General features: G+C 43.4%; 1 protein-coding gene across 1 annotated transcript in view; it reads left to right on the forward strand.

Moving 5' to 3' along the window:
• The window catches only part of WLS (Wnt ligand secretion mediator), a 77144-nt gene extending 68407 nt beyond the window's left edge, over positions 1–8737 (forward strand). The window contains exon 12 of the mRNA XM_077450502.1: positions 8231–8737. Coding sequence (XP_077306628.1) covers positions 8231–8340 — 110 coding nt within the window. The 3' untranslated portion in view covers positions 8341–8737. The remainder of the gene's footprint in view (positions 1–8230) is intronic.
• The last annotated feature ends 13999 nt before the right edge of the window (positions 8738–22736 follow it).

The raw sequence follows: 22736 nt of genomic DNA on the forward strand, positions 1-22736 counted from the left end.
GTAATACACTGCTTAAATAATTAAAGGAACACTTTTTAATCAGAGTATAGCATCAAATCAATTAGACTACTGGGATATTTATATGGTCAATTAAGTAGCAGAGGGAGTTGTAACAATATCATGAAATCTGTAGCTAGTGGCCATGGTGTTTGAGAACCTTAGGGCAGCCATGACAGCTCGGCTAAACAGTAATACAGAAAAATGTGAACACACTCCCTCCTCCCTTGTGTTCAGGAATTCATATTTTTAGAACTGTTATCTCAACAGAGAAAGCAGAACCAGGCTAGGTCTGTAAAAAAAACAGCTAATGTTGGCAGGATGTCCAGGCCTGTCGTAAAACTCTTACCCTCTCAATTCAGAGATCCAGCAGACATTGGTTGTAAGTACTTTAGTGCACATCAAGCTTAAACATCGGAATAAGTATGACATTTCAGTATGTTTCATAATAGCACAGCCATAATATGGACATATTTAGTTTCCTCAGATAATTTGTAACCTTTCAAGTCCAGACACCCCTATGTCAGGTCATATGGGAAACCACTGGTACCCCTTATTCCTCCTCTGTTTTGAAGGAAATTTCACGCTGAACAATAATGTGGATATTTGCAGTCTGTAAACACTATAAATGCAGAGATATGAATATGTATCACAAAGTGTACCTGGGACATGGTCATGAATGTAGACACCTCCCAGGAACCAACCCCTAAACAAGATGACCAGACGATTGGTCATTGGTCGCGGTCAACACCCCTTTGATCTGACAGAAAAGGCGAGCTGCCAAGAACAATGGTCAGTTCTCCTTTTACCATCCAAGCAGGAACATCTGCCAAGTTTGAGAACCGATTACCCAGCTCATAGATTGACCTCGGACATTAATTGCAAGTATTCTTCCTCCCCAATTTTACCTTATTTCTTTGTGGCTGTATATTGTTTTTATCTCTTTGAAGCATCTTTTTTTTATGTAAATGTTTTATTTGCACCAACTTTAACCTTTTCATAATAAACCCTTATGTTGAAAAGTGTTCACCTTGTCTCTAAAGCTCTTAATGCAAGCTATAAACGAACCTACCTCTCGAATAGCGCTACTGTTTTAGAGTAAGGCCTCCGAGCAGACCTGTCTGTGGTGGCAGTGTGTGTTGCAGACGCTTATTCTGAAATCATAATTGGTATTGCTAAATTTATGGAAGTCCTGACCCTTCCTAAACAAAAGTCAGTGGTGACAGTTAAAGGGTTAATTGCGTAATTAGCCTAGTGACAAGCGCTCTCAGGCTGGCACCTAGATTGCAGTCCCGCAAGCTGGAAAATCTTTCTGCCGATCCTTCGTCGGGAGTTAGTGAGGAGGATAGGGATCTGACAGGGGGTTTTAATCAGTTTCAGCTGCTTTGGTGTTAATGAAATTGACAACTGGTGCACTAGATGAGCAACAACAAGACAACCTCCAAAACAGAATTGGTTTTACAGGTGGAGGTCACTAACATATTTTTTTCCCCTACTCTTCTTCTTTTTTTTTTTTTTCTCTCAGTTTTTCAGTAGTTTTGCATTTGGCTAGAGTCAGTGTTATTACTGGTAGCATGAGGTGATATCTGGACCCTATAGAGCAGTGGTGGCGAACCTTGGCATCCCAGATGTTTTGGAACTACATTTCCCATGATGCTAAACCACGCTGTAGAGTGCATGAGCATCATGGGAAATGTAGTTCCAAAACATCTGGGGTGCCAAGGTTCACCACCACTGCTATAGAGGTTCAACAGGCAGTCCAACTCCTCCAGGATGGCACATCAATACGTGCCATTGCCAGAAAGTTCGCTGTCTCCCAACACAGTCTCAAGAGCATGGAGGAGATTCCAAGAGACAGGCAGTTATTCTAGGAGAGCTGGACAGGTCCATAGAAGGTCCTTAACCCATCAGTAGGACCAGTATCTGCTCCTTTGTGCAAGGAGAAACAAGATGAGTACTGCCGGAGTCCTAACAAATGACCTCCAGCAGGCCACTGGTGTGAATATCTCTGACCAAACAATCAGAAACGGACTTCATGAGGGTGGCCTGAGGGCCAGACTTCACTCTAGTGGGCCCTGTGCTCAGTGCCCGGCACCATGGAGCTCGATTGTCATTTGCTATTGAACACCAGAATTGGCAGGTCTGCAACTGGTGCCCCGTGCTTTTCACAGATGAGAGCAGGTTCACCCTGAACACATGTGACAGACATAAAAAGGTCTGGAGAAGCCGTGGAGAATGTTATGCTGCCTGTAACATCATTCAGTATGAACGGTTTGGTGGTGGGTCCGTGATGGTCTGGGGAGGCATATCCATGGAGGGGCGCACAGACCTCTACTCTACTTGCTAGACAATGGCACACGACTGTCAGTAGGTATTGGGATGAAATCCTTGGACCCATTGTCAGACCCTACGCTGGTGCAGCCAGTTCCTAGAGGATGGAGGAATTGATGCCATTGAATAGCCCCCATGCTCGCCTGACCTAAATCCAATAGAACACCTCTGGGACCTTTTTTCGGTCCATCCAATGCCGCCAGGTTGCACCTCAGTCTATTCAGGAGCTCAATGATGCCCTGGTCCAGAAATACCCCAGGACACAATCCATCGTCTCAGGAGCATGCCCCGACATTGTCAGGCATGCGTACTGGCACGTGGGGGCCATACAAACTACTGAGGACCATTTTGAGTTGCTGAAATGAAATTTCAGTAAAATGGATTAGCCTGCTGCATAATTTTTTCACCTTGATTTTCGGAGCTTCTTTGAATTCAGCCTAAAAATAAAACAAATTCCCCCACCAACGGGGTTTTTAGGCAGCAATAAACAATAAGCGTAGCATAATATAAAAAAAGATTATTTTATTGTATGGTAAAAACATGAGCTTCACCCAGGTATTTAAAACAAAAAATAGATAGAACCAAGCTTTTGTATACAAAAAATACAATAACATCAATGGGCATACACTAAGCAGACCTAACTATAAATATACTGTATAAAATTAGTAACAGCAAAAATTTTTTTATAGTTCTAACGCGTTTCAACCACTAGGGTCTTCTTCAGAGATAGTCCAATATAGTATTGCCGAGAGGTTCACGTAAATTATAGTGCTTAATGGTGGAGTTTACCCAGGTTCATGCTTAGACGTCCCTCACAAATTAAAGAAGGTACATGGTCCATACATCTCGCCACAGAGTCCAGCAGTGGGGTGAGGGTCGGAAGCCCAGAGGCGCGGCTCACGAGCGGTCACACGACAAAAACCCTATGCCCCACAAAGGTTGTAGGAAGTAGGTGCAAACGTAGGCAGCCTGCCCGTATGGTAAGCCACGCCTGGATAGCTAGGCTGGACAGAAGATTCCCAAGGTGGAAAAGGAGAGACAGTAGCTGGGAAACTATCCCGGGAAGAGTGCCAGACACGGTCAATAACTCCTAATCCATAGGGGCACCCCCATCAACCAGGGATTCAGAGATAAGAGAGTCCTTGTTTGTGTGTAGGAGCTGGATAGTTTCCCAGCTACTGTCTCTCCTTTTCCACCTTGGGAATCTTCTGTCCAGCCTAGCTATCCAGGCGTGGCTTACCATACGGGCAGGCTGCCTACGTTTGCACCTACTTCCTACAACCTTTGTGGGGCATAGGGTTTTTGTCGTGTGACCGCTCGTGAGCCGCGCCTCTGGGCTTCCGACCCTCACCCCACTGCTGGACTCTGTGGCGAGATGTATGGACCATGTACCTTCTTTAATTTGTGAGGGACGTCTAAGCATGAACCTGGGTAAACTCCACCATTAAGCACTATAATTTACGTGAACCTCTCGGCAATACTATATTGGACTATCTCTGAAGAAGACCCTAGTGGTTGAAACGCGTTAGAACTATAAAAATTTTTTTGCTGTTACTAATTTTAGACAGTATATTTATAGTTAGGTCTGCTTAGTGTATGCCCATTGATGTTATTGTATTTTTTGTATACAAAAGCTTGGTTCTATCTATTTTTTGTTTTAAATACCTGGGTGAAGCTCATGTTTTTACCATACAATAAAATAATCTTTTTTTATATTATGCTACGCTTATTGTTTATTGCTGCCTAAAAACCCCGTTGGTGGGGGAATTTGTTTTATTTTTTCGATTTATAGGGGTGAGCAGCACCCTTCTTGCTCTTGTCAGCAGTGTGTTCTTTCCAATATTACTTTGAATTCAGCCTTTCCTTCAAATAATGTGGCATCCTTTCGTTCCTAACACATTACCCAGTCCATATCTGTATGATATTTTTCCCCATTGAGATCTGTTGTGTTTTCAAAGTGTTCCTTTCGTTTTATTTCTTTATTTTTTTATTTTTTTTAGCAGTGTATATTGCAGCTTATTGGTCCTCAGAAGTGGTGGTTTGTTTTTTGTTTTTTTGTTTTTTTATTTTATTTTTTAAATACATTTTCTGCAAGTATAGAAAAGTACCCATTGATCCTGTCCATGTAATTTTCTGCGGTCTTAATATTTAATGGAGAGTTGGGACCTGTTTGTAGTCTAAGGCCCCAAACACATTTGGAATTGCTATCAGAAATGCGATTGTCGCAGGACAAAAATATGCTGAAATCACAGCAGAGAGTCTGAAAAAAAATGCAAGAAGCTTGTCATCCAAAGAGGGGCTTCTTTTGTGAGACAAATGTACATGTAGGACCTAAGGCTCGGTTCACACAGGGGGCGACGCGAGGCGACACGACTTGCCGTGCCGCGACCTGACAAGTCGCCCCCGTTCTGTACTATGGAACAGTTCTAAGAGGAGCGACTCGAGTCGCTCCGACTTAGAAAAAAGGTTCCTGTACTACTTTTGGGCGACCTCGGGCGACTTGCATTGACTTCTATACAGAAGTCATTTGCAAGTCGCCGCTGAGGTCGCGGCGCGGCAAGTCGGGTCGCCTCGCATCGCCCCCTGTGTGAACCGAGCCTAAATCAAGAAATCAACCTAGGGAGACAGCACTGCTTCTACATAAATGAGTATAGTAAGTAAGCGTTGTCAACCTATCACAGGAAGTGCGTTACTGGCGAGAAAGACGGGCGGGAAAAAAATGCAGCCACCAGTGCTAGACAGGGTCCTCTTGTGCCCAGGGTGAAAATTCCAAACTGCCAAACTTCCCTTCCAAGCCCAAATCCTCCCACTCTTCAAATTAAACAGGGTTTTTATTGAATATTATTGCAGAGTTCACAATCGTAGCATGTAACACAAAACAGATGGGAAGTGCTTCACAACAATCGTAATATCACACATAAGAATAGTCTTGCATAACAACATGAAATATGTGTTCTACCATAACAATGTACTGTTATAAACATTTGAATATCACCGACAGCACACCAAGCTTCCTAGGTACAGGTATCGGCCTCTTGTAGCCATTTATCCCAGACTTTATTGTATTTAGTTGGGCATCCCCTGTTTTTATATACAAATTTTTTGTATGGGAGTGTCAGATTAACTTCCCGTTTTCAATCGGTTACCCTGGGCGGAATGGACCTCATCCACTGCCTAGCCACAACTTTCCTGGCTGAAAACAACAAGGTTTCTTGTAGAAATATTCTGGTAAATTTATCTATAACTCCGGGAAATATCCCGAGGAGACAGGGTTTGTGGCTGCTGTGGTTGAGGGATATTGTCTGGAGTGCCTGGGCCATGATCTCCCCCTTATGCCCTTGGTAGCCTGGCAAAGAAGGGGGTCAGTCTTCTGACTCAAACTTGTGGGTCTCATTTGTGAGGAATCAGGGGGGTTATGTATTGGTCTCTGGGGGGGGGGGGGTCAGTTCTGAGTTCCTCCCTCTGGAGCACTAGGGTCGTTGCCCCTGGAACATTTTGGTTCTCTTTATGAAGGGGTTTTGTTACCCACATGAAATGCGCTTCACTCGTCTTTAGGAAAAGCCCCCTCCTATCTTTTCAGAAGTGCCCGGTATATCAACAGCAGAGGAAGAGCCGCTCCTTTTTCTTTTCCACCTTTACTGGGGTGAAATGTTGCCAGCAGGTCAAAGCACAGATCGCCAAGAGTGGTCTTTTCGTATAGTTTTCTACCATTGGGGGGTTGTCAAAACAGGACCTGGTGGCCTTCTATTGGTAGTGGATAGGTTGGGTGATTTACTAAAACTGGAGTGTGCAAAATCTGGTGTAGCTCTGCATAGAAACCAATCTGCTTCCAGATTTTTTTTTTTCAATCAAAACTTAACTGAACAAGTTGAAGTTAGAAGCTGATTGGTTACCATGCACCAGATTCTGAGTGCTCCAATTTGAGTACATTTCCCACAGTGTCCAGGACCAAAACATACACCCACCACCATACAGGACAAGAGATGTACAACAGTGGAGGAGCCATACCTAGAGAATAAGAGCAGATACTGAAAATTACACCCAGCATACAGAACCAGCGATGTGCTACTGTGCAGAGTCTATGCATACACAATTAGAATAGATACTAAGACTTAATCCCAGCATAGAGGGCAAGAGAAGTGTTACTGTGCAGAGTCCATGCATACAAAAGGATATCCCTGCCCCAGGACTGTAAGGAGATGCAGACCTACTGATATTGGGATGGAGGTGGTATCAATGGACTACAAGTGTGGTGACCACACTGCACTTGTGCTCCATTGAGATCTATGAGTCCTCCTGTCGTGGTGGAAAATGGGCTTTGTAGTCTTTCCATTTACATCGGCCACACAGCCGAACATGTCGAATATAAAAGAATACAGAATGCTGTGGGGAGAAGAAACCCATTAGTCAGGTAAGTGTGGGGGGGTAGGGGTTGGCAGTTTAACAGTAGGGTTGGGTAATGTGACCATGCTTCATTCTAAATTTGGATGCAACATTGGCACACAATCACAAACTTGGACTAAATCTTTTATAAATCTGGTCATTGACTAGTAGATTTTTGAACAAACATTTGTTGATTTTTACCATTCAATTTTGAAGTGTGTGGGTGGGTGCAGCTTGGTGTGGTGGTAGTAACACACATGGAGTCCAGAAGTAATGCAGAACTTGTGTTGGAACAAAAGTAAACAGTTCAAAACAACTCTGGGGAAGGCAGCCCAACCGGGAGCACTCACAAATGCCACAGTAGGGTTGGTTTACACACAATGGAAAGTGCAAAATCTGGTTCAGTTCTGTATAGAAGCCAATCAGCTTCTGGGTTTTTGTTTTTTAATGCATTGAAGAAGCTGATTGGCTATCATGCACAGCTGCACCAGATTTTGCACTCTTCAGTTTTAATAAATTAATCCCACTGTGTAGAGGAGCAGGTCTCAGTCGAGCTGGCAGCGTCTGTCTTGAGGGGCGCAATGTGGCCTGACCATCTGAGTGCAAGCAGAGAGATATTCAAGAAGAGTGGCCTTCCCTACTCATCTGGAACCTTTATCGATATTACTGTCCCTGACAGACAGGTAACCAGTCCCTAAACTGTCCATATGTGAAATGCGCACCAAACCCAAGAGGCAGGGTCTTAAATAGGCCCTGCCTGTCCTAAGATGGCCACCAGAGTCACATGGGCTTTCAGCATTCAACTGGATCCAATCTTCCTCTGTACTGAATTACCGCTGCAGTTGAGCGCCACCTGCAGTGGAGAAAAGAGACTGCACCTGCCAACAAGTGAATGCATTTTCCCAGATGAAAACATACCAGGGGTCTCCACAATGCGGCCTTCATCTGGCCCTTTGGGCACTATTTCTCCCACTGATATAAGGCACTATTCCTCTCACTGACACCAACAATGGGGCACTATTTTTTTTCCACCGATACCAATGACTGCATACTATTCCTCCTCCTAATAGGGGCACTACTCCTCCTCTTTGACCACCAACCCTGAGGCCATATTTATTCTCACCGATGCCAAGCCCATGACATTTTCTGCCCCTGCTGGCCACACTGCTGCCCTCCTAAAGTCTGAAGGACAATAAACTGGCCCTAAAAGTTTGGAGACCCCTGAGATATACTGTTTAAAAATGTTAGTTTGCTAAACATTTTCCATCCTTCGCCTTCAAATTTAATCAAACTAATGTCAATTTAACCGCACTAATGATAAAAAGAAATGAAACGAATGTTCTTACAACTAAAAATTTAGACTGAAATTATACTAACCTATGGCCAGCTTTGGGATAACAATCTGCAGTTAATATATTGGATACATTGTTGTAGGAGATGCAGGCCCATAACAAAGGTTATACAATTTACAGAACCTCATTCCACGATCTGCATATTGATCGCTGTCGTTCCTTTGCAGGCAGAGACGGCATGAGCAGCGGGGAGGAGCTACAGTTAACAACGACAATCACGCACGCCGACGGACCGACAGAACTGTACCGACTGGCCGGAAAAGAGTCACAGGAATAAGTCCCGTCACCCAAGGGTGGGCTTTGATGTAGACCTTTTTAGTTTCAATACATCCCACTTGAACACTGACAATAAATAGCCTTCCTTACATTTCCCGTATTTATAGCTGGAATGCTCTGTTAGAGGAGTGGGGAAAAAAAATGACTATTTGTAATGTAGCTTTTTTTTATACATATATATATATTATACAGATACGTTGGTGAAGAGTGCTCACTTACACTGGTAAAATATTCAGTGTTTTTAGTTTTCCTGCTGCTCAGTCTGTCGACTCAGCGTTCGGTCGTTCTGGTGCTCTAAGGCACGGTTGCACTGAGACTTACAGTATATATAAACATACTGCCTTTCTTCATAAGCAATATCTAATAAGCAATAAAGTGAATTTCTTTTTTTTTTTGTATCTTTTTGTGGTGTTTTGTTGTTGCTGAAAGAACTAGTCAAAGGATGGCTTCGCTCAAGACAACCTGCGTCCTCAAATAGTGTACAAAAAAACCTTACCCGTACGTGAAAGTATTCCACCATCTCTGTAACTTTTTATTTACAAGTTTAAATTTAGTATTTTTTTGTTGAAAATGATTTAGAACCCACAAACATACATTTAAACATTCTTTTAAGCAGAGACCCTAGAGAATAAAATGACGATTGTTGCAATATTTTATGTCACACTGATTTGCACATCGGTCTTTCAAAGGCAATAAAAAAAAAAACGCTTTAATGAATTAAAAACAAAACACTAAAGTTAGCCCAGTTTTTTTGTATAATGTAAAAGATGTTACGCTGAGTAAATAGACACATAACTTGTCATGCCTTAAAATTGAGCTCCCTTCTGAACCCGAGCACAAAGATGGGACGCTTAAAAGTAAAATAAAATAAAAATATATATTTTTTTTCACTGTCCCCCTTTTTTTTTTCTCACTATTATTCCTATTACAAGGAATGTAAACATCCCTTGTAATAGAAATAAGGATGACAGGTCCTCTTTATTGCGAGATCTGGGGTCAAAAAGACACCGAATCTTTCTTTCATATACCGTTAAAAGCAAAAAAAAAAATTTACACTAAAAAGTGTACAAAAAATGAATACCCGTATATAAAAGTATTAACCTTTTCTGGAACTTTTGTTTATAAGTTTAAATTCATAACCTGGAAACCCCTAAAAAAAAAAAAAATATTATATATTTTTTATTATAAAATAGTTGTGCTCATAAGTTTACATGCCCTGGCAGAATTTGATTTCTTGGCCATTTTTCAGAGAATATGAATGATAACACAAATACGTTTCTTTCACTCCTGGTTAGTATTTGGCTGAAGCCATTTATTATCGATCAACTGTGTTTACTCTTTTTAAATCATAATGGCAACAGAAACTACCCAAATGACCCTGATCAAGATTATATACCCTGGTGATATTTGCCTGATAACATGCATACAAGTTAAAGAGGAAGTAAACCCTGATGAATTTACTTCCTCTTTGATTCCCTGCAAAGGTAAAGCATAATGGACTACTATTCATCGCATAGTACTGCATTATGTGTCACTTACCTGACACAGGAGCCAGCGATGTAACCGCTGTCCCCTGTAGTCTGGCGCATCCATCTTCTCTGTGCGTCTCGCTGCTCCGCCGCTGTCATTCGGCGAAGCCGCGATGACGTCACTCCTGCGCATGCGCACTTGTGGCATATCGCCGTTGACAGCGGCGTGCTCAGTGCGTGCCTGCGCGCCGCTGTCTACGGCGCATGCGCCATAGACAGCGGTGCCTGTATTTTGGCAAATATCTCCTAAACCGTGTAGGTTTAGGAGGTATTTCTTGGACCTACAGGTAAGCCTTAATCTAGGCTTACCTGTAGGTCAAAGTGGTTTGTAAGGGTTTACAACCACTTTAATAGCCATTCAAACCCCTTTCTGTCAAAGGTAACCATCCTCACCTGTGGTCTGGTTGCTTTTAATTAGTGTGTGTGTGTGTGTGTGTGTGTGTGTGTGTGTGTGTGTGTGTGTGTGTGTATAAAAGGTCAATGAGTTTCTGGACTCCTGACAGACCCTTGCATCTTTCATCCAGTGCTGCACTGACGTTTCTGGATTCTGAGTCATGGGGAAAGCAAAAGAATTGTCAAAGGATCTGCAGGAAAAGTTAGTTGAACTGTATAAAACAGGAAAGGGATATACAAAGATATCCAAGGAATTGAGAATGCCAATCAGCAGTGTTCATACTCTAATCAAGAAGTGTAAAATGCGGGTTTCTGTTGAAACCAAACCACGGTCAGGTAGACCAACTAAAATTTCAGCCACAACTGCCAGGAAAATTGTTCGGGATGCAAAGAAAAACCAACAAATAACTTCAAGGGAAATACAGGACTCTCTCAAAACATGTGGTGTGTCTATTTCAAGATGCACAATAAGGAGGCACTTGAAGAAAGTTGGGCTGCATGATTGAGTCGCCAGAAGAAAGCCATTACTACGCAAATGCCACAAAGTATCCCGCTTACAATACACCAAACAGCACAGATATAAGTGAAAAATAGAAGAACCTCACGCTATGGAATAGCTAAATGAACTAGTTCTAGAAAATTATAAATATATATATGAGTTGCTCCCCTCAAAGTGCAATAGTGCTAGCCTTGTCTGATTTGGGGTGTATAATAATAGGGGGTGTTGTGAACTTACCTCACACATCCCCAAAATGTATATGCACAAAATTGAATACAATTTATTAAGTTCACAGAACCTTCTATTATTATACACCCCAGCACAGAGACAAGCCTCAAACCTTCTGGCACAAAGTCACTTGGAGTGATGAGACCAAAATTGAGCTTTTTGGCCACAACCATAAACACTACATTTGGAGAGGAGTCAACAAGGCCTATGATGAAAGGTATGGAGGTGGATCGCTGAAGTTTTGGGGATGTGTGAGATACAAAGGCACAGGAAATTTGGTCAAAATTGATGGCAAGATAAATGCAGTATGTTATCAAAACATACTGGAGGAACATTTGCATTCATCAGCCAGGAAGCTGCGCATGGGACGTACTTGGACATTCCAACATGACAATGATCCAAAACACAAGGCCAAGTCGACCTGTCATTGGCTACAGCAGAATAAAGTGAAGGTTCTGGAGTGGTTATCTCAGTCTCCTGACCTCAATATCATTGAGCCACTCTGGGGAGATCTCAGATGTGCAGTTTATGTAAGACAGCCCAAGAATTTACAGGAACTGGAGGCTTTTTGCCAAGAGGAATGGTCAGCTTTACCATCTGAGAAGATGAAGAGCCTCCTCCACAAATACCACAAAAGACTTCAAGCTGTCATTGCTTTGACCTACAGGTAAGCCTAGATTAAGGCTTACCTGTAGGTCCAAGAAATATCTCCCAAACCTATACGGTTTAGGAGATATTTGCCCGAAGACGGGCACCGCTGTCTACGGCGCATGCGCCGTAGACAGCGGCGCGCAGGCGCACTGAGCGTGGCATCCTCGATAACGAAGATGCCGCGCGTCTCGGCTCCCGTGCGCATGCGCGGGAGTGGCGGCTTCGCCGAATGACAGCGGCGGAGCTGCAAGACCCACCGAGAAGATGGATGCGGCGGGCTACAGGGGACAGCGGTGACTTCGCTGGCTCCTGTGTCAGGTAAGTGACACATAATGGACTACTATGCGATGCGATGCATAGTAGCCCATTATGCTTTACCTTTGCAGGGAATGAAAGAGGAAGTAAACTCATCAGGGTTTACTTCCTCTTTAAAGGGGGCAATACACATTAAGAACTGGGGTATGTAAACATTTGATCAAGGTCATTTGGGTAGTTTCTGTTGCCATTATGATTTAAAAAGCGTAAACACAGCTGATTGATAATAAATGGCTTCAACCAAACACTAACCATGAGCGAAAGTAAAGTTTTTGTGTTATCATTCACATTCTCAGAAAAATTCCCAATAAATCATAAATTCTGCCAGGGTATGTAAACTTATGAGCCCAAGTATATATATATATATATATATATATATATATATATATATATATATATATATATGTGTGTGTGTGTGTGTGTGTGTGTGTGTGTGTGTGTGTGTGTGTGTGTGTGTGTATATATATATATATATATATATATATATAATGCAGGGTTCAAAATTTCAAGTCCTGAGCTACTAGCCAGGCCTTAAGGGTTACTCGCCACCAGTTGCCCCACCCAACCCCTACCATGCCCTGCCCCTAGTCCCGTCCTAATACACACCCTCATAAATTCTCATGAAATTACACTTAAATGTTTTATGCAGAATTAAGTTACACCGGAGGGCGGGGCTGTGTGTGACGGCGCGCGGACTTCAATTGTAATGTAAAGCTGTTACAGAGGGTAAACCCCGTTCCGTGATCAAGCCAGATCTCCTCTTCTGCTATAATGATACGCCCGCTCCCTCTGTTCCTCCACACTCTCTGGGAGAACAGCTCCCATTCATCCCCCCCCCTGGTGGCAGTGCTCGTCCCCCCCCCCCACTCCCAGGCAGCCCAGCTCCTCGCCAGACCTCATTTTCCACTTGCAAAATGCGAGTAGGCGAGTGGAAAATTTGAGGGCTGTATAGTGTTTGTGTGTGTGTATGTGTGTGTGTGTGTAAATATATATATATATATATATATAATATACGCACACACACACACTTTTTTAACATGGCGATCACAATATTTTATGTCACACTGTATTAGTGCAGCTGTCTTTCAAACGCCAATTTTTTGGTAAATAAATACACTTTGAATTTAAAAACGCTAAAGTTAGCCCAATTTGTTTATATAATGTGAAAGATGATGTTACGCCGAGTAAATAGATACCCAACAAGTCATGCTTTAAAATTGCGCACACTCGTAGAATGGCAACAAACTACGGTACTTAAAAATCTCCTTCAGCCCCGCCCCCCCGAGTCACTAGATTTGATTGTCAGCAGTGGGAGCCAATAGCTCCTGCTGCTATCAATCTAACCAATGAGGACCCGAGATAGCGGTTGCAGCTGCTTGGCTCATGCTTGTCGCTGGAATGATCGGGTTCAGGTAAGTAAAAGGGGGGCTCTGGGGAGCAGCTGCATCACAGAAGGTTTTTTCTTTTTTCTATGCATTAAGGTGAAAAAAAAAAAGGAAGTGTAGTGCTAAATGTACCAATAGAACGCTGTGTTTATAGTGAAATTAAAAATATGGAATTGTACAGGGCATAAAATCAAGCATGTGCTATACACAAAAATATAAACCCCTAACATGTAAATACAGTGATCATAAGTCTGATGAAGGAAAGATTGTAGAAAACATAATGTCTACGCAGTGACAAAAAAATATTTCTAAACACCAAAAAAAAAGTGTTAATAAACTTCATAAGGAATGTGTCCAATCAACTGATTAGAAATCCTCGGTGACAAGTGATGTGACAAAGCAAACAAAAAGCTGTCTGTGAAAAATGATTCAAACGGGACGGACAATCTTCTAATGGAAAGTTGTAGATAAATGCTCCTTACCAGACAAGGTGGACTCACTTGCCATACGACAGTGGGGTCGATTGAGCTCTTAATGGCTGAAAACCTGATGGTCAACCGCCGATACCAACTCGGATACCATAGGAACATGAATTTGGATCCCTTGGAATACGAACGGTCAATTGACAGAAATGGATCCAGGAAGTATAATGTAGCCAGATATCCAAGACTCTCCAGACCCAATATGAATTGAACCTCAATGGAGGGTCCGTTTTAGAGACCAATAGTAGATGGAATGCTTTCACGTTCAGACCAGGATGAAAAATACGAGAAAAAGCTCCATATGGTGCAGGTCAAAAAAAGGGAGATTTTTAATTTTATAAAAGGTACAAACATCAATTACAGATGAGTACATAAAAATGTGATCACGGTGAAAAGAGTAAAAGCAATGTGGGAAGCACGTGAAGCAGGTTTGATGCATTTCATCCTAATGGACTTCAATGCCCCAGTTGAAGTCCATTAGGACGAAACGCGGCAGTCCTTATTTCCTTATACAAGGGCTGTTTACATTCCTTGTAATAGGAATAAAAGTGAGACAAAAAGGAACCTTTACAAGCGCTTTAAACCCAAGAACCGTAAGTGATGTCGGAGGTCGCTCAGGTCCTCCAAGGGCATAGAGCCAAGTGGGGGCCATCCTGCCCTCACTCGACTTCCTGCCTATCTATCTGACGGATTGGATCGCTTCTGGGTTTACCGGTTTTGGTAAACCCGGACGTGATCAGAAAGTGGCGGGGGGGCACCTCTCCCGCCGCCTCTGAAAAGTTGTCCCATGGCGAATCGACCACAGAATAAAATGATACCATGGTTATGGTAGCTCGCTGTTGCCATGATCCCGGTATTAAAAATCAAACTAAATGACGTATATATACTGTGGGCAGCTCCTGCCAAATTGTTTTGGATAGAGCAGGGAAGGGTTATGGCCTGTACACGCGATCGGACTTTCCAACGGAAAATGTGCGATCGAATCTTGTTGTCGGAAAATCCGATCATGTGTGGGCTCCATCTGACTTTTTCCGTCTGAATTTCCAACGCACAAAGTTCGAAAGCTGGATCTAAAAATTTCGAACAACAAAATCCGATTTGTTTAAATTCCGATCATGTGTAGACAATTCCGACGGACAAAGTGCCACGCATGCTCAGAATAAATTACGAGATGAACGCTACTGGCCTGTTTATAGTCCCATCGTATGTGTTGTACGTCACCCCGTTCTGAACGATCAGATTATCCGACAACTTTGTGCGACCGTGTGCATGCAAGACAAGTTTGGGCCAAAATCCGTCAGAAAAAATCTTATGTCGATTTTGTAGTGGGAATGTCCGATCCTGTGTACAGGGCAGAAGAGCCTTTAAGTTTTTATTCCTGTCTGTGTTTTTGTTGAGTCTTTTCCTAATGGGGACTCGGACAAAAACACATATTTAGTAAAGTTGGGGAGGGCTAAAAGTTCTGGCTACATTTTTATAGCTGCCTTTTGCTTTTCTGTCCTATTCACATACATTTTAATAATGCAAGCAGAGTAAGTACCTGAATATGACCTGGAGGGAGAAGCAACACAAGTAGCATGCTAATAGGAGGAGAGATCGGAGTGACAGAGAGATGAGCTCATCCATGTGCCGCTTCTCCTTTCACTGTCCAATCAGTGTAGTGGAGGAATGAGATCTGCAAGTGTTAATGCACTGCAGCATTCTAAAATCATGTCTACTGACCTGTGTAAATCCCAGGAATGGATGGGCAGAACTGGGATTCAGTTTTAAAGTTTACAATTGTAAATGATGCTTCTGGGTCCTAGAAACACGTATTTCGTAGGTCGCCCATTTATTTTAGGAGGAAACAGACAAAGGTCATCACATTCCCGTTACACAGAGATTTTCTTGCCCGTGTCTGGCTTACATAGGAATGATTTTTCTTACATTCAGCTCAAATTCTCTTATTTCATCAGTCCACCACTTTACGTATATATAAGAGTTTAGCCATTGAAGAAGGGGTAATAACTTGGTTGAAGGCAGAAGGGGGCAGGGTGTGGGGTCCAAAATGAGAATATAATATATAAACATTTTATTTATCACATTTATATTTTTTTGTCTGATAAGAAGTGAGTTAGAAGAACTAACATTGTATTTTGTTGCCATCTGCTGGCCAATATGTGATATTACACAATTTTTTGTAAGTGTTAGAGCTACATTTACATTTGCCATGTAGTTGCCCAATCCATTAATTTGTTCAGATCTTCTTGCAAAGTTTCTACATCCCGTGGAGAAGTTATTGCCCTGCTTAGCTTAGTATCAACCGCAAATACAGAGATTGAACTATTTACCCCATCCTCCGTGTCGTTTATGAACAAATTAAATAGGATTGGACAGAACCCTGGGGGACCCCACTACCCACCCCTGACCATTTCAAGTACTCCCCATTTATCACCACCCTCTGAACTCGTCCTTGTAGCCAGTTTTCAATCCATGTTCTCACCCTATGGTCCATGCCAACGGACCTTATTTGTACAGTAAATGTTTATGGGGAACTGTGTCAAATGCTTTTGCAAAATCCAGATACATCACATCTACGGACCTTCCTTTATCTAGATGGCAACTCACCTCCTCATAGAAGGTTAATAGATTGGTTTGGCAAGAACGATTCTTCATGAATTCATACTGGTTACTGCTAATGATACAGTTTTCCTTACTAAAATTTTGTATATAGTCCCTTATCATCCCATACAAGAATCAAAAAACAAGAGAGGGAATTAGGGATTTTAACGGTGCAAATAGCGACTAGATAGTAAACATTATTGAATAGGATACAAATTATAATACAAATATTTATTAAATTCAAAGTTAAAATCATTAACAGATTATGCTTAAAATATAAAAACACAGGACAATGCAGTGCAGTGGTTGTTTCTTATTAGACACACATAATCCCGACATGTTTCGCAAAAGGTTGCTTCTTCAGGGGATGTGTGAATATTGCAACGAAATATAAATCAAAATACAAAATGCAAAATAATATAGTAACAAAATATTTACAAAGGTGTGTCGAAAATCAATAAGTACGAGTGCAGGCTTGAGAAAAAAAAAAAAAAACACACCCATCTTAAACCACTACGTAGATGATAAAGTAGGGAATTTGTCCACCTCAGGAGTTAACCACAACCATGCTTGGTCGCAGGGGGCTAAAAAACCGGCCTAAAATTGCTGGTAGGAGAAAGTATATAATGAAAGAAAGGATTGTTGGCAAGTCTCAGTAGATAAAGGTAAATTTAAAAAATAAAAAAATAAATAAAAATAAATAAATATAAAGGTTGCTAAAATAAGTCAACCTAAAGGGGGTAAACACCCTCCCAAATAAAAATTTGAATGGAAGAATTAGTAAAGAAAAAAATTATGAAATGAAAAACAAAAAATAAATAAAAATAAATTATATTTCGATGAGTACTTACATCAATTGAATAATTGTGGAAATATGGACAAGCGTTGATAATTTAGTACTCAAGAAGACAAACTACCGAAAGAGTACCAGCTGAACAAAAAATATCAAAAACGAGACAAAAATGATAATTAGAAAAAAAAAATATATTTCCTGACAGACTCCATGGCAGCAACGTGTGGGTTAAGTCCCGCCTCCACTACCCATAGGACACTACTCCCATAAATCTTTGCTCCCTGCCCCTGGCCGTGTTCTTTTTTTGTCCTCCTCCGAAGGACCCAGAAGTGGTCTTCCTACCTGAAGATTTATCATCCCCACGATCGAGGTCGGCCGGTCTGCGACTCTGGGTCTGGAAAGTCGCATTACTCCGCTAAGCCCTAGCTATTAGCAGGGTACGGAGTGGGCAGTGGAAGAGGCGCTGTGAAGAAGCCCATGTCCTGGCCACTGGCAGGCAGGCTGCGCATTGGTCGGATAGCCAGCTATTAGCAGGTGACCTGTTTTGCCCCCTGGAAAGTCCGGTGTCATCTTACCTTATCTTCGGCCGAGTGATCGATCGTGGTGGGAGTGGTGAGAGGTTCTAAAAGTTCTTTATGGCAGCAGTTTTTGTATCTTATTATCTGTCTTCGTTTGTTTCTGTTTGTTTGTATGTGCAGGCATGGCGGCTGGTTCTTCCGCGTTCCAGCCGCCGTTCTACTTCCGGGTTTGCGTTTTCGGCCGTACTGCGCATGCGCGAACGCGGTTGAGATCGAGGCTTGGTTTCGCGCATGCGCGATAGCGGCAAATTGCCGCTGTTTCGCGCATGCGCACAGGCACGGCGGTGACATCACAGGGGCGGGCTATTTAAATGTGGAATTTGTCTGCAAGCTTTGGGAATGCTTGCGGGCTGTTGCGGTGACTTCCCCCTGCCTCTGTGTTGCATCCACTGGTAAGTGGCATTCTGGGATAGGGAGGCTATCCCTTCCCTGTCCCTTGCACTGATCCCTTGTCATCTTTTCAGCGCATATGGATATCGCTGAGGACATGGATTCCTTACCGCCTGCTTGTGGCCAGCCCTCTCATAAAAGGTATTTCTAATGATCACCTGAAGGTCTGGTGGGGGAGGGGTATTTATCTGTTAGCTCTGTCCTGATGTCTTGTCTCTTGTGGTTTCTTGTCTTGTTCCTTTTTCAGCCCTTCCAGGTCAGAACAGCATCGCAGCTCTCATAGAGGGAGCGACTCCTCCAAGTCGCATCACCGGCACTCCTCTTCCAAATCTAAACATTATGGTTCCTCCTCAAGATCAGGACACCGTAGTGAACAAAGATCGCACTCCTCGAGGACTCAATCTAGTCACTCAGCTAGTGCCTGTTGGGGGTGCAGAGCTCTTGTACCGGCAGGAAAATCTTTATGCGACCCTTGCTACGCCAAGGCTTCCAATGAAAGGGGTGACGCGGATCAACAACTTAAAACCCTGGTGGAAAAAGTTGTTAAGGAGTCCCTCAGAAATATTGAGGGCCAGTCCTATGTTCCCCCGGCAGAGCCGCCACTTTCTCCAGGCAGGGAGACTCAGCTGCAGGATACTTGGGAATCCTCTGCGCATAGCCACCCCTCAGCTGCCATATCTGACAGTGACTCTGATGAAAGTGATCCCTGTGTGGGCTTTGATTTCGCTCTACTGCCTCCTCTGGTCAGAGCTGTTAGAGAGACACTGAACTGGGAAGATTCTGTGGCTGCTCCTTCCAAACAAAGAAAATTCTTTAAGCAATTAAAGAAGGAACGGATTAATTTTCCTTTTATCTCTGAGCTAGGTGAGATTATCACAGATGAATGGGGCAAGGTGGAGAAGAAAAATTCCATGCTATCAAAGGTTTCGAAACTCTATCCTTTCAATGAAGAAGAGGTGAAGCATTTGGAGTCAGCGCCATTGGTAGACGCAGCAGTCATGCGGCTGGTGAAACATGTCACTCTTCCCTTAGAGGATACCGTGTCTTTTAAGGACGTTCTGGACAGACGAATTGATGCTGATTTGAAGAGAGTGTATCTCACAGCAGGAATGGCCTGTAAGCCAGCGCTAGCTCTGGCCGCTATGTCCAAAGCAATGGAGATATGGACAGATAGTGTAGATGAGACACTTAGAAATATCTCTGAAGATACAGCTAAGAGCTCGCCTATCCAAGAGTGGTCCGGAAAAAGAGCGGGGCCTGGAGGCCGGTCATAGATCTAACCCACTTGAACAGTTTTATCAAAAAAGAAAAATTCAAGATGGAGTCTTTATCCACAATTCAACAATCTGTCCAAGCAGGGGACTGGATGGTCTCCATAGACCTCAGGGACGCCTATTTTCATGTCCCAGTTGCAGAAAATTACCAGCAGTATCTCCGCTTCTCCGTGGGCGAAAGCCATTTTCAATTTACTTGCCTTCCCTTCGGGCTATCAACTTCTCCTCGTGTATTTTCAAAAGTATTGTTGGCAGTGGTAGCTCTTCTGAGAACCAAAGGGATTCGTCTACATCACTACCTAGACGACCTTCTGTTGTTGGCTCAAGACAAGGATCAACTTCTAGTACACAGAAAGCAGGTCATCTCCACCCTACAGGAATTCGGGTGGATCTTGAACTTGGAGGAGAGCCAGCTGGTCCCATCTCAGCGGCTGGTGTTCTTAGGGGCCCTATTCAACACTGTCAGAGGCACCATCTCATTACCAGAAGAGAAGTTGTCAGTGGTCAGGGACAGAATCCGTCCAGCCCTCTCTGCCTCTCATCTCCAGGCTCTCCAGTGCCTGAAAATTATAGGCACTATGGTAGCGTCAATCCCGATGGTGAGGTGGTCACAGTGGAGGATGAGGCCCTTTCAGAAGGGTTTCCTTCATCAATGGTCAGGCAACAAAACCCAGCTGATTCGGATCACCTTATCCATGAGGAATTCCCTTCTGTGGTGGCTCCAACGGGAAAATCTCTGCAACTGCCATTCCATTCTCCCCATCTCATGGGTCACCATAACAACAGATGCCAGCAACAGGGGTTGGGGCGCCCACTGTCTGGCGGAAGTGGCTCAGGGCACCTGGATTCTCCCCTCCAGAGGGACGGTGTCGAACATCCTGGAGTTAAGGGCAGCCTTTCGGCATCTGATTTCAGGAGCCTCGGTCTCACTCAGGCTAGACAATACCACAGCAGTGGCGTACATAAGAAGGCAAGGGGGTACCCGAAGTCTATCCCTTCTCCAGGAGGTGGAACCGATCATGACCTGGGCTCAGAGGAACCTGAAGGATCTGACAGCATCTTATGTCCCAGGGATTCAGAACGTTCAGGCAGACTTTCTTTCCCGGATACTTCTGGACAACAACGAGTGGTCTCTCCACGAGGAAGTGTTCAACTGGATCCTGACAATGGGGCTCTCCCCAGAAGTCGACCTGTTTGCCTCCCCTTGCAACAAAAAACTGGAGAAGTATTATTCAAGGTACAGGGATCCTCAAGCCTACGGGGTGGATGCCTTGACAGAGAAATGGTGGTTCCACAAGGCCTATGCCTTTCCCCCAACTCCTATTATTCATCAGTTCCTGAGGAGACTCAGGTCAGAGTCAGCAGAAGTGATAGCCATAATTCCCTATTGGCCCAACAGACCCTGGTTTCCGCTTCTGATGCTCCTCAGTGTCAGGGATCCAATTCCTTTACCATCCAGGCCAGACCTTCTGTCCCAAGGGTCGAGATTACATCCTTGCCCGGATCACCTGCGCCTAAAGGCTTGGTTTTTGAAAGGGGACGGTTGAAGGCTTTAGGCTGTCCTGAAGAAGTCATTCCCACTCTTCTTAGTGCTCGAAGAAGCAGTACTAACCGGGTATATGAGAGAATTTGGGCGAAGTTTGCAGATCACTTGTCTTCAAGGTCCAGTTCCTGTAATACCCTGACAGTCCGGGACGTCTTAAGCTTCTTGCAATCAGGATTGGATATCTCCCTTTCGGTTAGTTCTCTCCGGGTCCAGGTTGCAGCAATTTCAGCTTTTTCTGGAGTCGCATGGGCCAATCATCCCTTGGTCCAACAATTCTTCAAAGGAGCAGTCAGGCTTAGGCCACAAAGGAAGCCTAGATTCCCCAAATGGGACCTTCCATTGGTTCTAGATTTCTTCTCTCAACATGACAGAACGCTCTCAATCAGAGAATTAACCCTTAAAACCTCTTTTCTGGTAGCCATAACTTCGGCGAAGAGAATCTCCGAAATTCAGTCTCTAGGTACAAAGGAACCTTTTCTCACCTTCTTTCCAGATAGGGTGGTCCTAATTCCGATGTTGGGGACAAATCCCAAGGTGACCTCTGTTTTCCATGAAAACCAGGAAATCACTCTTCCTACCTTCAATTCTGCTGGAAGTCAAGATCCACATCCACTCGATTTGGGAGTTACTCTAAAACAATATCTGGATATTACAGCTTCTTTTCGTCAATCTGACTTCCTCTTCGTACTATTTAACGGGAAAAGTAGAGGCGCCAAGGCCTCCGTTAGATCCATCGCTGCTTGGGTGGTTCAGGCAATTCAATGGGCTTATAGAGAGAAGGGCTTGGCTCCTCCTGAGGCGGTTACAGCTCACTCTACCAGAAGTCTCTCAACCTCATGGGCGGCTTCGCGCCACGTTGCACCTGATGTAATCTGCAGAGCGGCCTCCTGGTCTTCTATTCATACTTTCATGTCTCACTATTGTGTTGAGCCAGCGTCTTTATCCTCTGTTGAATTTGGTTTGAAAGTCCTGTCGGCCGACAGTGTTAAATAAATCTTTTGTTCAGCATTTTTGCCCACCCGGGTGTGTTTGGCGAGTTATTTCCCACACGTTGCTGCCATGGAGTCTGTCAGGAAAATGGAAAATTCCTATCAAAATACTTACCGTAATTTTCCTTTCCTGATGGACTCCATGGCAGCAGGAGTTCCCTCCCAAATGGCTGGAGTAGGCTAGTTACCGAACACGGCCAGGGGCAGGGAGCAAAGATTTATGGGAGTAGTGTCCTATGGGTAGTGGAGGCGGGACTTAACCCACACGTTGCTGCCATGGAGTCCATCAGGAAAGGAAAATTACGGTAAGTATTTTGATAGGAATTTTCCATTATATATGATTGAAATTAAAAAGTGGAACCCCAAAACATAAGGTTATAGACTAATAGATAAATACAGAGGTGGTAAAAACCATGATGGTAGCCCAAGTGTATAGAGTGTGTGTAGCAAAGCCAAGACCAAACCAAAGAGAAAAAGGAATTAGATGTGCATATTAAAAAGGAGCGGAGTAACAGTGCAAAGCGTAAGAATCGAAAAAATAAAAAAAATTAAAAAGGGAAAAAAGACGAATCCAAACAAATAGAGAATGTCAGCTATGATAGTATGAAATAGATGTAGCAGATAACTCACTGGTAAGTACAAGGTCTTGAGAATAAAGCGTCACCCTTGGCTGCAGCTAGCAAGGAATGACAGTGTAACGCTTGCTTTTTATAAGCCCCGCCATCAAGCCGGTGTCTTACGTCG

The sequence above is a fragment of the Lithobates pipiens genome, unplaced genomic scaffold, assembly GCF_037356315.1.
Source record: "Lithobates pipiens isolate NorthernLeopardFrog02 unplaced genomic scaffold, aLitPip1_a1.2 Scaffold_23, whole genome shotgun sequence".
Classification (NCBI taxonomy): Eukaryota; Metazoa; Chordata; class Amphibia; order Anura; family Ranidae; genus Lithobates; species Lithobates pipiens.